At 35.4% G+C, this 15378-nt stretch overlaps 3 protein-coding genes across 4 annotated transcripts in view; all 3 read right to left on the bottom strand.

Annotated features, from left to right (window-relative positions):
* LOC109334207 (DAR GTPase 2, mitochondrial) overlaps window positions 1-875 on the bottom strand; it is a 3526-nt gene extending 2651 nt beyond the window's left edge. The window contains exons 1-2 of the mRNA XM_019569840.1: window positions 664-875; window positions 394-576 (exon numbers count right to left, since the gene is read on the bottom strand). Of these exons, the coding sequence (XP_019425385.1) occupies window positions 394-576; window positions 664-816 (336 nt within the window). The 5' untranslated portion in view covers window positions 817-875. The remainder of the gene's footprint in view (window positions 1-393; window positions 577-663) is intronic.
* LOC109334310 (mitochondrial inner membrane protein OXA1-like) lies at window positions 2271-8350 on the bottom strand. Of its 2 annotated transcripts, none has more exons than XM_019570011.1 (10): window positions 8258-8350; window positions 7284-7768; window positions 6064-6154; window positions 5684-5731; window positions 4937-4995; window positions 4696-4771; window positions 4461-4592; window positions 4101-4208; window positions 3434-3488; window positions 2271-2655 (listed from the first exon to the last, which is right to left on the bottom strand). In XM_019570011.1, the coding sequence occupies exons 2-10, from the start codon at window positions 7748-7750 to the stop codon at window positions 2381-2383; spliced, it is 1311 nt and encodes a 436-aa protein (XP_019425556.1). In that variant the 5' UTR covers window positions 7751-7768; window positions 8258-8350; the 3' UTR covers window positions 2271-2380. The 2 variants fall into 2 exon arrangements, with proteins under 2 accessions (XP_019425556.1, XP_019425557.1); XM_019570012.1 differs by having other exon boundaries at window positions 7284-7774; window positions 8287-8319.
* LOC109334309 (G2/mitotic-specific cyclin S13-7-like) lies at window positions 9423-14716 on the bottom strand. The gene is made up of 9 exons (XM_019570010.1): window positions 14629-14716; window positions 14150-14255; window positions 13890-13941; window positions 10846-11094; window positions 10632-10757; window positions 10281-10529; window positions 10031-10189; window positions 9736-9914; window positions 9423-9634 (listed from the first exon to the last, which is right to left on the bottom strand). The coding sequence occupies exons 1-9, from the start codon at window positions 14672-14674 to the stop codon at window positions 9475-9477; spliced, it is 1326 nt and encodes a 441-aa protein (XP_019425555.1). The 5' UTR covers window positions 14675-14716; the 3' UTR covers window positions 9423-9474.

Genomic DNA, 15378 nt, shown 5'->3' with positions numbered 1-15378 from the left:
ACCAAAAGGAATGGCAACAACATAGGATAAACATTATTCAGAATCTCCTATTGATACCTGTTACGGTTGTATGATGTTTAAAGTCGGGAAAAAAATCTCACCCCGCACACAAAGAAAAAAGAAACAAAAGGAACCTATGTGATTGAGTCATGCTAGAAAGCAATCCAATCTCTTTGCATATCTAACAAAAATATATCCCTAAAGAGACTAAAAGAGTAACACAATGTCAAATGAAGTCTAGCATCGAAAAAGAGTCCTAAAAAATTCTAGCAACACTTTCCGGCCATAGACACCGTAGAATAGCATAGTGTCACATTCATTTGCTTCTTTATAGAATCAAAACCTTAGTCTAAACGTAGCAAATAGAAATTGATGCAAATCCGTTGAGGTTACCTCTCTAATGTTGTCTTTGTTATGAGCATTGACTCCACAACATATGAAATTATTTTCCCTAAAATATTCCATCCATGACTTCAAAGCTGATCCACCAGCAAGATCCATTTTGTTGAGTGCTATAATATGTCTCGAAGAACCTGTGTAGTTTCTTAATAACTCGCATTCTGAAGAGAATGGAATCTAAAAATTGAAAATGAAAATAGGTTAAAATAAGTAAAAGAAATTAAGATAAGGAAATTGTATGTATAGTATGGTATGATATGATACCCTAGCGTCTCTGACATGAACAATGATATCAACGAATGGTAACCTTTCTTTGATGGCGGAAGTAGCAGCGGCCATGAAAGAATCGTACCATGGCGCTTTGCTTATTTTCTTCATTCCAATGCTTATTCTTTTCGCATAATCTCTTCCTCCCATCACTTCTTTCTGCTCTCTGCTTTCCACTTTTCAGAATCTTTCAAAAGCCTCGATTTTTTACTTAAATAATTTTTTCTAACCATCAAAAGTGATAATTCATAAAAGTAGTACAAAAAATGAAACAGTGCACTATTGAATAAATAAAAACATTTAAGATAGACTATTTTGTCTAACAACTATCGCTATCAAAATCGAATTTTGACTTTTTAGTTCATATGAGGATCTAATTGTGCTACCGATAATTAATTATTAATCTTAACCATCCAAATATCATTCTTCTGTTTTATTACCTTAATTAATAATCTTTCAAAGCAATGTTGTTAGGTCAAGGTACTGGTATAGTAGTACAGGTTCAACCGGGTGTTTCAGTTATTAAACCGCATCCTGGTTAAACCGATTAACCGAACATATCTGCTTATATATATATATATATATATAGAAACCTATAATCACTAGGTACTCAAAAAGATAAGTTTAGAACACATTAAAATTTGGTACTTATCCATCCAACTAGGACCCACACTCACAAGTTGAAGACACAGCCATATAAATATAACAATGAACCTTCATAACAATCCCTGCATTCATTTTATACATCAAAGGTTCTGTTTGTCATTACTATAAGCTACATGAAATCTCATAAGGTAGTTGAAGTTGAAAGTTCATAAGTTATAATAATGAATTAGACTACATAATGAACAATTAGTGTGAGAAAATGCAGCAAAAATGAGACAAAGATATAACCAAAGAGTGTGGTGTTACCTCAAATTCAAAAGATTGGAAGACTGGAAGATGATATGTTAGTGGACGGAGATTGATGAAAAGTGAATCGAAGAAGATGATGGAAGAGTATGAAAGAAATTGGAGAAGTGAAGAAGATGATGGAAGAGATGATGGAATGAGATTGGAAGAGAAGGGGAAAGTGTAAACGCTCTTGGCTTCTTTGGTGTGGAACAGTGCAACTCGTCCTATTTAATAATTAAAATATTATATGTGCAAACCGGCCAGTTCAATAAAATTTTCACCGGTTTTAACGAAATCCGGCCAGTTTACACCAGTTTCAATACTTATCCAGTATAATACCGGTTTGGGGTTTTAATAACTATGTCTCAAAGCTTCATGATTTATCATCATTATTTCCACCCTAATAATCTGCCAACAATTTTGTCCCTCTCTTAGTTTCACTACTCCTTTCACAAATGCAATTGTGCAATCATACTAATCCAACTTAATATTTAAATGCATTTTGCATATGTTTCATAATGTTAAATGGAACAACCAATAAATAAGTAGGAGTTTTTTCGTTACCTCTTATTATTAATCATTTCATGTTTGTAATAATCTTCCTAAAGATATTCCAATTACCACGAAATAAAAATCAAGAATGAAAGATTAAATAAAAATAAAATTATAAAGCTCTCCATGGAGTACACATTAAATATCAATTTCCTAGTTCCTCAGCAAAATTACTATGAATTTTATTACTTGTAATTTTCACCTCATCCGAGGATAATAGAATATAACAAAATCTCATGATGTTAGCAATATAAACTAGGTGGTAGCCTCATTTCTTGTTGTTTTTCTTTCTTCCTTTAACTTGTTTCTCTAAACTTCTAAGCCTTTGACTGATAACAGAAGAAGAAGATATCTTTTTATCTGAAAGTTTTGGTGCTTCATTTGGCAATGAATTTGACCCATTTGTCACAGATGCTGCTTTTTTTAGTGCTGGAAATATAGAAAAGGGAGATTGTGGAGCACTGGTAGTAGTAGTAGTAGCAGGTGCTGGTGCAGGCATTTCAGGAAGACCCAAAGTTTTCTTTACCCCAGGGACTTTAAGCACTGCAAAATCAGAAAGAGAGATTATATAGGGATTTTTAAAACAAAACATGAGCATATAACAAATTTTAAAATGAAAACCATGACCCCTTTTATCATACATGAATTACAGCTTCATACTTGGGTTTTATAAGCCTAAGAAAAAAGGGTGACCCGGTACACGGGCTCATATTTCGAGGCATTTGAGAAAGGTCTGTATGCAGTCTTACCCCACAAGCAAAGAGGTTGTTTCAAGGATTTGAAACGTGATTACGATCGAGGTCAGAAGGCAACAACTTTATCATTTTACCAAGCTCACCCTCAAAACTAGTCTTACTATAAGGCCTACCAATATTTTAGGACACATGACCTTAAAGAAAATCTACTGCTTTGAAAATTTAAAAAGAAAAACAGATAAGTAATTAGTAATAACTAGTAACACAAAATTCTAATGACTGCTAAGTAAACAGATTGTAACGATTTTGTCAGACAGTCACTCGATTGAGCGATATGTTCAAAACATTAGACCGATGAGTCAAGCTTGCAGTAAAGGATTGTCAGTTCATCAAGGATATAGATAAGGGTACACTTGAAAGTATATCAACTGCCAGAGGCATGGATTCTTCAATATGTGGCATTATACAGTCTAGTCTATATCCAATAATGAATGAAGCCCATGGCATAATCGATATCCCAAGCAAAATATATTTCATGAAAACATATCCAACTTTCTGGGCATTGAAGTGGTGAATAATGGAAAAGATAAAGTACTATTGCAGAAGAAAATTTTAAAACGCCTTACCAAGTCCATAAACAAGCGAAAACAAATTTGATGTCACCCAGTAACAAAATATAGCCTGCACAATTATAAACAAACACAAGTTCAAACTACATAGAATGACAAACAAAAGCAAAAAATATAGTTACAAAAAATAGGCAAGCACTCCTTTTGTTTCTCAATCAGCCATATGATAATATTTCTGCCATTAATGAGACCAATGTGCACCACCAGATATTACCGAATACCGATAAAATATATTTCAAAAATTATTAAGAATACATGTCAACAAAAAATGGATAATCAATAATCTCTCTATCCTAAGCTATACATAAAAGTAGGGACTCCAGAAATGTTTCCTTTGCTTATTATATCCTTCAGTTAGCATTTAATTACGATATTAATATCTACAAAAATCAATGGCTTAAGGCTTGGTTGTTGTTGTTATTTTGCTTTAGGAATTTTATCGTTAAGCAGTTACTTGTTTACTTATTTGATTAGGAGTAGATCCATATCATTGATATTCGACAAAGTTTTACGTTGTTAGGCAGTCGACATCAAACGTAGAATTTTGTTAAATCTCCATGATATGGTCCTTCTAAGTTCATAAAATAAATTATTTCAAACGCAGAGACAGGTGGAAAAAAGGGAAGTTATTTGTTCCTAAAAAAGCCAAGCTAGGAAAGTTTACCTTTGGAAATCCCATGGTAAAAGGAACTGTAAGAACAGCAAGACCCCTAGAGACATTTTTCATGGTGCCAGCGACAGGGTTTCCTTCCAAGCCTTCTTGCATATTACACTGCAGAATAATGTGAAAATAATTCATCTAAATAGGAATTAAAATATAACAGATAACACCACTCTGGCCAACTCAATTCAAAACTAGAGTCTCATATCGTATGAAGTGGCTGGTTTTATAGCAGATTAGTGGAATAAGATTCAACAAGAAAAGCAAGAGAAACAGTCATTCAGAGAAGAATTCAGAGGATTAATCTAAAAAGAGAACTGAAATCAAAGATGAAAGAGAAGTTTCTCAAAAGGAAATGCTCACCTCTACTGTTATTAAGAATGATAATGCAGTCAAAACTGGAAGAACGTATAAGGTATCTGGAGTAGTGAGATCCATAAACCAGAAGGCTCCACCTTGCTTAAATGATGGCACCTTCTCAGCCATATTGTTTATCTACCATTAACCAAAGCATGTGAATAGTTATAAAAAGATATAAAGGTTTCTTTTCCATAAAATCCTACAGTTAGGGAGAAAATCAAATCAAAAGTCATCTCACCGCAAGGAAAAAACTGACAAAGATAGGACCTTGAATAAAGAGCCCTTTCAATGGCGTAAACGGACTCACACCATATCTGCATATGACCACCAGAGAGAAAATGACATTTAGTGAAAGAAATGATCCATAATGTGGTAAAATAAGTTTTTTTACTGAACATGCTCTCAGAGTAGCTATAGACTGAAAGAGACCACATAATTGTAAAGAGTGTCCTTTACCAGCAACCAAAGAATCCACTTACTCTTTGAATAGCTTCTTGAATTCCTTCTGACCATCAGCAACAGCTGCAGGATCCATGGCCTGAAATGAATGTTATTGTGATCAGAGAAAAAGTTGTTTCTAATAAACCGTTCTATAGCATACATGTAAGATAATCCAAAACAAGACAGACAAAGATGAGGGAATTTCAAAGTGAGTAAAAAAACACAGGTGTGGGGACAACACAATGCGTATTCTTAATTCTACACCTGGAAACTCCAAACTAATAATTGGTAAGGGTTTTACTTGGTTGATTTTCAATTCCTTGGAATCCCAATAATAAAAGGCATAGAAAGATGAAATTTAAATTTTGATAGCTGAATTCCATTTCCAATTATGAAGTTTGATTGTTGAGCCTAATTTCAATCCAAATGGGGCCTTACTGGATTTGCTTAAAGTAGGCTTAAGATTTATTATCTTTCTTAAACTCTTGTTGCTCTCTATCGTCATGTTCCTCCCCATTCATTACACCATTATTGTCATCCAAGTCCTCTTGTACAAAAATAAATCTAGTCACAAGACATAAATCACAAGGTCAGATACCTAACACATGAACAAACTAAAATCTTCAGAATATTTGTCAATTCAAACTAAAATATTCAGAAACAAGGCAATCAAACTTGTTAGATCTACCTAGCATACCACACTTGCATATCAATATAATAGTGTAGCACTGCATCCACTATCACCGGACATTAAAAAATGAGTTGATGACATATAACATCATTACCTGTTCTTGCATCCGTTCCCTTATCGCCTCCATCTTAGGCCTCATTAGCTGCAACATACATGTACACAAATCAAAATATAGAAGTACATTATAGACTATAGATATAAAAACATCAGCAAGCTTGAGGATCTTTCTGGAAAAAAGGGGAAAATAAAAAAAAGAGGGAAGAGAGCTGGAAAATGAGGGAATTAACCGTCCAACCCATGTTAGGGAGATTTTAATTGAAAGAGGAGAAATGGAATGAGGAGGAAATAGTTCCCTTCTAATGTTTAAATTGAGTCTACTCCGATCACGACATTGGAGGAGAGAACAAAAAAATGCATTGCCATTACTTTATTTTAACAAGAAACAAAGACAGAGCAACAAGCAGCACAACATACCGAAAGCTTAGAAGTGGCCTTTAGTTGATTTATTAAGAGTGGAACTGTTGCACTCCGAATCACTAGGGTTGATAGAACTATGGCTGCCCACCTGAAACAAAGGAGAATAAAGTGAGAAGAGTTTCCTTTCAAAATCCGTGCCATCAAATCATTGATGAACTATGAATAAACAAGCCATAGAAGAATCAAATCCCAGAATATGCATAATGTATTACAAATCCTGTAACAAGAGTCTAGGTTCAATCGGTCTGCTACCAGCCTTGCCTCCTAAACTCATTTCCTCAACCAGCCTTGGACTATTTTCTGTTCACACCCTCTTCGATGTGGTAACTCCACCAACATATCTTCTACCCTCTTCATCCCCTCGTGGCACTCCTTGGTCATCCCTTCAATCCTCCACCATCCCTAGTCCATCCTTTTCTTAACTGTCCAGATCTCCCATGATCGGGAGCTCTGATACAGTGATACCAAATTACCAATTTGTTAGGAACTTGCATTATTAACTTCACTGGAATTATTAGAATAACAACATATCAGAAAAGAAACAAATGCAAAATGGAGAGAATCCCAGCCCTAAACCGTCCATCTCCAGCAAAATCCCTCATACGCAATTCGGAGTAACTCACTCAAGCCTCCCTTCTAACAGAATGCTCTCATGCTTCTCTCTCCCCTCTGTTACATGTCCAGGTAGGTAAATTACAAGGATGTCCCAATGCACGACTCATCCATTGCCTTACGTAGACTCTAGTAGTAGGATATCTATCATTCTACAAGAACAATCTTGCTAGTATAGTCTCAAAATCTTAAACCCCACTAAATTTTGAATTGTCCTAAAAGAAGCTGAGATTCCAATTCTGATATTATTTGCTATGAATAAAATAAAATGCATTCCCATCTGAAATGACATTCTGTATTTTAAGAAGCAAGAGCAAGATATACTATACATGCGTCGTGAAAGACAAATACCTTATAAAGTAACACTGAAAAACTAAAGGAAAACTTATACATGCATACAAGTCAAATATATCAACTGAAAAACTAAAGGAACTTATGATTCACACCGAGAATCTTGTTATTAAAAAAACACTAACGAGAACACATACAAGAGTGTCAATCTGATCTATTTTGGAATTCACTAAGAACTCAGACTGGTTGTATAGATTCAGTAGTATTTAGTAGCTCGGTTTAAAAGTAAATATATAGGACAAGCATAAACTCACCAGTTTAAGCCAGTGTAGCAATGGACAGCATCTATAGTGTACTGCAAGAACTTCACTGGTAAATATGAATCAGCAGCAGCAATTGCAACTTCATTAACAATGGGAGCCTGAGAAGCTACAGCTTCTACAGTCGTGTCAGAAAGAACCTCAGCTACATCGGTCATTATATCAATCTTATCGGAACCCTGATTGGCAGTTGACATATATCGGCAGAAATCATATCCAGAGCACGGAGCAAGGAATCTGTTTGAAAGCATTGTACCTCGAGACGAGGTATTAAACCCCATAGATCCATTAAGAGAGCTAACAAAGGACCTTTTTTGGATAAAGTTACTAATACCTACTGAAGATGATTTTTCATCAGGGTGTTCATGTTTCCGTTCATCACTATGGATAACATAACCGAAAGACGAGCGGCATTTCCGATCAAGGTTCCCTCTTATCAAGAGGCTACGTCTGTAAGCCATTTATAGTGTTTGAAAGTCCTGTGAAACAGCATACAGTAACCACTAACCAGATTAGTATAAGATGAGTAAGTGAATTGATCCAAAATGCTACTAAATAATACTTATGGCTACTTGTATTAGTGAAACCTTTATTTGCTTCAATTCATCAATTGTGTGTATATATATATATATATAAGGGTGGCCCACTACAGGAGGCTGCCGCTATTAGAGTACGGCATTATTTCAGATGTATGCAGTCTTACCCACAAGGCCAGTTTCAGGATTTGAACTGATGACCTCATGGTAAAAGCAACAATCTTAGAGTTGCGGCTGACCCTTTTTTGTATTATCAAGGGTATCCTCACCTTTTTGGGTAAGGTTTCTTTCGGGGATCGTAGTTGTCCCACATAACAAAACAAGTGTTACTCTCAGAAATCGAACTTTCAACCTTGGGGTGCCTTTATATGTGTGTGCAATATGATAAAAGAATTATAAAAAAATGGGATTTTGAGAATTGGGTTATCGTACCTTTGAAGTGGTGCAATTAGGAGTGGCGATCAAACACTCAGAAACGATCGAGAGTGCTATGAGTCTCCAAGACTGTGTGTGTTTTCACTTTGACTAGGGTTACCTTTATTATCACTATTTCTTATTCCATCATTTATCATTTATCAATCAAAATAATACACAAATTATATATCATATAAGTTGGTTAAGTTTAAGGTTAATAAATTTCTGAATTAATGTTATGTTATTGTATTTTGACTAAAATATATTAAAATATGATATTTTGGGAGTTATCTTATTTTGATGATTATTCATTTCTTTGAAATCTTTCTAAAGAACAAGTATGTCTTTTATAGGACCTAACCAAACTAATTTGATATTTTTAAAACATGGCTTGTTACGTAGTTTGATAAACTTAGTTTGACTCATTGGATTCATGCGTTTAACATGTGTGTATAACTATATACATGTAGAAAATCTTAACTTTTTATATGTTGAATAATCATCATTTGAGTTCAATTAAAGAGTTTGTTAGACAAGTTAAACTAATTTAAACTAACGAGTCAAATTGAATAATTTGTGAAATTCAATTAAGACAAAATTGAGATGGAAGCATGACTCATTTCGAACTTAGTCAAATTTTGATTGGAACATATCTTCATCAAGTTAGACCAAGTTGAACTCTGATTCGACTCGATTTAACTCATTTTCAACCCTAGTTTTTTTTAACCCTTTATTGATGTGATGGCAAAAAAATCACAGTTTTGACCTTTAATAGGATTTTTATTTCCTTTTTCCACTGTGTCCAAAATCATTTGCACAATAAATTTTAGCATTCAACACCATAGTTTTTCCCCATAATATTAAGTCATATTCAAATTTCACAAGGTTCACAACATATCAAGTGTTATCACAACCAACGTTTAAGAAGATGATAAATAAAAAATTAAATGCATCTTAATCTTCAATTTAATTATTTAAAAGTTGAAATTGTCAATTAATAATTGGAATAACATGAATTATATTTAGTTTACCTCATTTCTTGTAACCAAATCATCAATCATGTGAACATTACTTTGTTCATTAAGGTTACAACTTCCAATGATGTTTGAATGAAAATAAAGCAATACAATAATGCCCAGAATTTTCATTGCAACACATAACTTTCTTCATTCATAGTTTTCAATTAGTACAATTGAGCTTGTAAAAACTATTTGTTATTGTTCCAATCCTCCCCCTCAAACTCTAGACCCACAAGAATTTTCAGGCATCAGATTCTTAGCCGGAGGAAGCATCGCTACGGCTCGTCTTTGCGGGTCCGAATACTTCCTATACAGAACCTTAAGCTTTCCATTCACAAGTGTGGAATGGAAGCTTACCAACAACCTGGCACAATCCCTGTTTGAAAAAAAATACAAAGTTAGATACATTTGCACCATAATCATATAACAATGTTGAAAACAAAACAGTAGTAAATAGTAAAAAGGACTTGTATTTACATGAGTTGTTCTTCTGAATAACCGGTATGTAGTTGAAGTGTTTCATTCCAAATAGGGGTCTTGTTCAAAGTGCACCTAGCTGCAAAGACTGCTGAGGCAGCAACCATTGAGGGACAATACACTAAGGTGGCATAATGCATCATTCCCAACTCTGAAAAGAAATGAGCCATGTTTTCCAACTGAACAATTCAAATAACAGAGTTTTTTCAGACAGAGATTATTAAAATGGTAAATGAACAAAAGAAAGTGAATCATATATATAAAAGATGTGAAGTGGAAAGGTTACTTCACTCACCTCTTGATCTGGAACCGATGCCTTGATAAAACGAGTAAGGAAAACAAAAGGTGTAGGCACAGTCAAAGTCCATTCCAGCTTTCCTAGAATGATTTTCTCCATGACTAGTATCTGTTCATGAGTGTATGCTCTATCTGTGAGGCATACAAAGTCATTAACCTGATAAGGACAAGTATTAATAATCATCTCAGTCACCGGATAAATTCGTTTGACATAGAAGAGACTTCATGATTATTGATAGAACAATCACCTCAGGGGGCCAGATTTCTTCATACTTGGATGCCATGAGCATGGCACTAACACCAACCAATTGCAGTTCCCTCCTTGGCACAGTCTTGACTGCGAGGAACCGATCAACTATGTTGATGGTGAGGTAAAGGGTTTCAGGTGAAAGGTCAAATTTGGTGTGAACATCTATCAGCCAATCAACTAATATGGCTCTCATCCTCTCGTTTATCTCAGGTTGTGAATCCATATACTGATGTGGATGGCTCTCATTCTTCATGCATAGTAAATAAAATATTATTAGAATGTCATTACATTACATCAGTTATCAGCTACACAACACATAGAAAGATAAAAAAAAAAACATGTGTGATACCTCTGCTAGCTTATAGAACTTGTACATATCTTCAATATATTCCACAGCGGCAAGTTCATTGCCACTATCGCCAGCATCAATGTCGACAATCTGCTCCTTTGGTTTTTTAGTCAAACCACATGCTGCCTGAAATAGAACATCACAACAGCTTGTAAGTAAAGATGCGATATCATAACAAGGTTGTTCAAATACAGAGAGCTTTTGTTTAATCAACCTTGCTTCTAGCTGTGAGGACTGAAGTAAGTGTTTGTGATTTCTTTTTGGAGAGAGCATCTCCTTCCTTGTTCTTGTTTACAAACTTGTCGTTTTGAACCTCTTTGTCCGGGCTGATTTCAATGACTTCAACAGGCTTTGGTTTTGCAGTGACTTTCTTCTCTGCTGGCTTTGGTGCCACTCTTCTTTTAGCAACAACTTCATCAGCAACTTGAGGCTTTGGACCGGTTACATTAGGAATAGCCACATTCTGCAATGAAAAGAAAAAACAGAAATCAATCGTAACCTGCTACTGCAATGGAATTCAAAACAATCAAACAGATTATAAGAAGAGCGTTGTGTTCACCTTGTCATTTTCAAACAAATTATAAGGTACAGTAGTTTAGGGGTAGCGATTTAATGGAATAGATGACTATAAGTTTCTGAGAACATGGGTTCGAGTCACGGGAGGCTCCCTTTAGGGGGAATAAAATACTTTTGGGGGTATTTAAGCTTAATAGGTAGCATACTTAGTAAAATTCATGGTTTTGGGGGTCACATGTCAAGGCTGAGGTGTTACACCCGCTGTTACTCTACGTATGGTATCGACGCGAAGGATGGTAAAAGACGACGATAGCTAGACACAAGAACGTGAGGAAATGCGTCAAGAATGTGAGGAGCTTCGTTTATGCTTAATGAGGCACGCATGAAGAAGATGGAGGAGATGCTCACTTGTTAGGAGTTCAAGGGGAGATACATTCGTCGGGGAAGGATGCAAGAACGATGAGGAATTTGATAGTCGCAAGCAATACCAAAATCACAATAGGTGGCGGAAACTAGAGATTCCTATTTTTTTCGACGACGACGCATACGGATGGGTCTAGAAATTGGAGCGATACTTCGCTCTCATGGAAGTCAAAGGGGAAGAAAGGATGCAGGCCGCCATGGTTGTGTTGGAAGGCAGAGCCCTCAGTTGGTACTAGTGGTGGGAACGTTGCAACCCTTCTCCAACCTGGGAAAGCTTCAAGATCGCAATGGTGAGACGTTTCCCACCCTCAATGATATAAAACCTTGAATCGTTACTCTCTTTGAAACAAGAAGGGAATGTCGAAGCTTATGAGTTCCTAGTCATGCTCTTTAGGCTTATTAATCCCCTCTACTTTTCGGTCCCTAATGAATGAGGTCCTAAAATCTTACTTGAGGAAATTTACCTTGATTTTCTTTGATGACATCTTGGTGTATAGCCCTGACATAGCTTGTCATACCACCCAACATCTACAAGCAGTACTTGCTGAGAATACACTAAAGGCAACTCAAAAAAAGTGTAGCTTTGGTCAAACTAGCCTTGAGTATTTGGGCAGATCATTTCAGGAAGGGGTATATACGCTGATTTGTCTAAGGTGGATTATATGAAGTCATGGCCTCAACCTACAAATATCAAAGGCAAGTTTCTTGGGCCTCACGGAGTATTATAGAAGGTTCGTTAAGGGTTATGAAAAGATAGTCAAACCCCTCATAGAACTCAAGAAGGATGCTTTCATTTGGACAGAAGGAGCTAGTGAGCTACCACTACTTTTGAGAGTTTGAAGGTTGCTATGGTAGATCTACCAATGCTTGCAGTTCCTGATTTTAATAAGGAGTTTGTGGTGGAGACAAATGCTTCAAGTAAAGGTTGGTTGTTTTGATGCAAGGAGGAAGATGTTTGACCTTTTGGAGTCAAGGACTCTCCTTAAAGGCTCAACAAAAGTCTGTGTATGAGAGGGAGCTAATGACCTTAGTCCAAACCATTCAAAAGTGGAGACACTATCTAATAGGCATATGGTCAGAATAGACCAAAAGAGCTTTGTTCAAATGAGCAGTGACACTAGTTTGATTGGATTTTGAAATCCAATACAAACTAGGAAGTGAGAATTATGTGATTAATGCCCTTTCAAGGAAAATGATGTATTCTACCATCTCTATGTTGTCAAGTGAAGCCAATACAAACTAGGAAGTGAGAATTATGTGACTAATGCCCCTTTCAAGGAAAATGATGTATTTTGTCATCTCTATGTTGTCAAGTGAAGAGGCTGGTTACATTGGGCTAAGTTCTGCTTTAATTCCAACTATAACAACTCAGCTGGAAGGTTCCCTTTTCGAGCTTTTCTGTTAGAGAACCTCCTATATTGTTGAAAGCAGGGGCTATATTTTCTAAGGTTGAGGAAGTGAATAGGATATTTGCCCAAAGGGCCTATTTTAGAAGAGTTGAAACACAACCTATCCCAGGCACAAAATCTGATGAAGCAGCACGCTAACAAGCACAAAAGGATAGTGGAATTTGAGGAAGATGATTGAGTATACTTCAAGTTGGATCCACACTATTATGGCCCTTATCAAGTGGTTAGCAAGGTGGGATCTATAGCCGATAAATTAGCTCTACCTACACAGGCAAAGATTCATCAGTATTTCATGTATCACTCCTGAAGAAAGCTCTCATGCCTCATCAATAGCCTAGCCACGACCACCTATGTTTAATGAAGAGCTAGAATTGAAAGTTCTACCAGAAGACATTGTTGACACTAGAAAGGATCATCAGGGAAATTTGGAAGTGTTGGTTAAATGGCAGGATCTTCCTAGCCATTATTGTACTCGGGGAATGGCAGCTACTATACAAGACACAAATTTTGAGACTTCCCACTTGAAGACAAGTTAATTCTTTTAGGGGAGGTATTGATAAGATTTGGCCTAAGCCTAATATTAAAAATATGTATGGAAGGGGAAATAGGAAAATCTGGTTAGAGACTTCCTAATTGTAACACTTTTCCTAAAATCATCCTTAATTAAGCTATACATAGGGAACTAGCTCTTGGAGAAGAGTAGTAATGGGGAAGTAGATTATGTGGAATCAAGGAAAAAGTCATGAGACCTCTTATAATTTCAATTCTTGTTCTTCTTGCATTCTTTCTAAATAACACTACTATTCCTACATCCCTGCCAAGAATCACTAATTCTTCTTGCTGATTCATACCAGTGTTTATGAGGAATTCAAGACAATGAAACAAATTATAAGAAAAGAGTTGTCCTCACCTTGTTATTTTCACCAGCTTCTGCTTTGGCAAGTAGTTGTGCACATAAACTCCTAGAAGGAGCATAAAAATATCATTCTTAAGAGATACAAAATAGGGATAACAAAAAGAACAGTATTACTTGAACAACTAATTACAGAAATTCCAAACCATAACAAGAATACGAGATCATATTAAGAGTATGACTAGAACAACTATTGACAGAAACTCCTAAAAGAATCAGAACAAGAACAATAGGGATAGAAAGAGGGTAACAACTACCTTGTGATGGGGCGATTGAGATTGATATTGGCGCCTTTAACACGATCCAAATTCCCAATATCACCAAGTACTACACGCTTCTTCCTTCCTCCTATGACCCCCTCACCTATGACATTGCAAGACCAAAACCCTCTCATTAACAAAAAGGTAATATCTTTCATAATAAACATGCAACCCACTATGCTAAATCTTTATGCTTGATAAAAGATTAGTGAGAAAACCCAGAAAATGTTAATTTTTCTCTGATCTAAGAAATTTAGAAAAGGTTAATAATACCTTTGTATCTAAAGCCCAAACTTTAGATACAAATCCAAACTTTTATGTGTTCTTAACAAAATTGTAAGTCCTAGACAATGATTTTCTCATCTAGGGATCTTAGAAGAAATTTGAATACATATAAAAAATGGAATCATTGGGATGATATGAGAAAGATTCAATAGATAGAATGAACTGAAAAGAGAGAAACCCAGAAATCATACCTCTGGCTTGTTGTTGTTGAAGTGGAACGATGGGTCTTGATGCCATTTTCGAAGAATCTCTCTCTCTCTCTCTCTCTCTCTCTCTCTCTCTCTCTCTCTCTCTCTCTCTCTCTCTCTCTCTCTCTCTCTCTCTCTCTCTCTCTCTCTCTCTCTCTCTCTCTCTCTCTCTCTCTCTCTCTCTCTCTCTTGATTCACTCTCTGGTTCTTACAGTGAAGAGTGAATGAGAATTGATGAGAATGGTTTAACACTGAAATAGTTGAAGGAAACAACGCTTCCCCTCAACGGTCGAATTTTTACCCACTTTCTAACCGTTGGATCTTTCAATATCCCACGGCTGTGATCTAAAATAAAAACAAAGAATGGAAATGTATGAAGAGATGTTATGGAGGTTCTAAAATTGATAATATAGCAAATCGAATTATAATAGCAAATCAATAATGTTATGATAAATTTTTTATAGTGTTTATATTCAAGTCAAATTCTTAGTATAAATAAAATTATAAAAAATGTTGAGTTTAAAATAAAATACTAATAGTTTGTATGAGGAAATTTAAAAATATATTTGTTAGATAGTAACATGAATCAGAACTATCTTATAAATTAAGTCACAAAATTTGTTTTTTGGAATATAGTAGAAATATTGTCAAATAAGTTATTGGATTTTTTTCTCATTTAAAAAGGTGTACTTTTTCGTGAATAGTAATTGATATTGGCCAATTCGCTCACGTTTTTAAATATAGTTAAATAAA

The sequence above is a fragment of the Lupinus angustifolius genome, chromosome LG19 (assembly GCF_001865875.1).
Source record: "Lupinus angustifolius cultivar Tanjil chromosome LG19, LupAngTanjil_v1.0, whole genome shotgun sequence".
Taxonomy (NCBI): Eukaryota; Viridiplantae; Streptophyta; class Magnoliopsida; order Fabales; family Fabaceae; genus Lupinus; species Lupinus angustifolius.
This window is presented reverse-complemented; position numbering and strand designations above follow the sequence as displayed.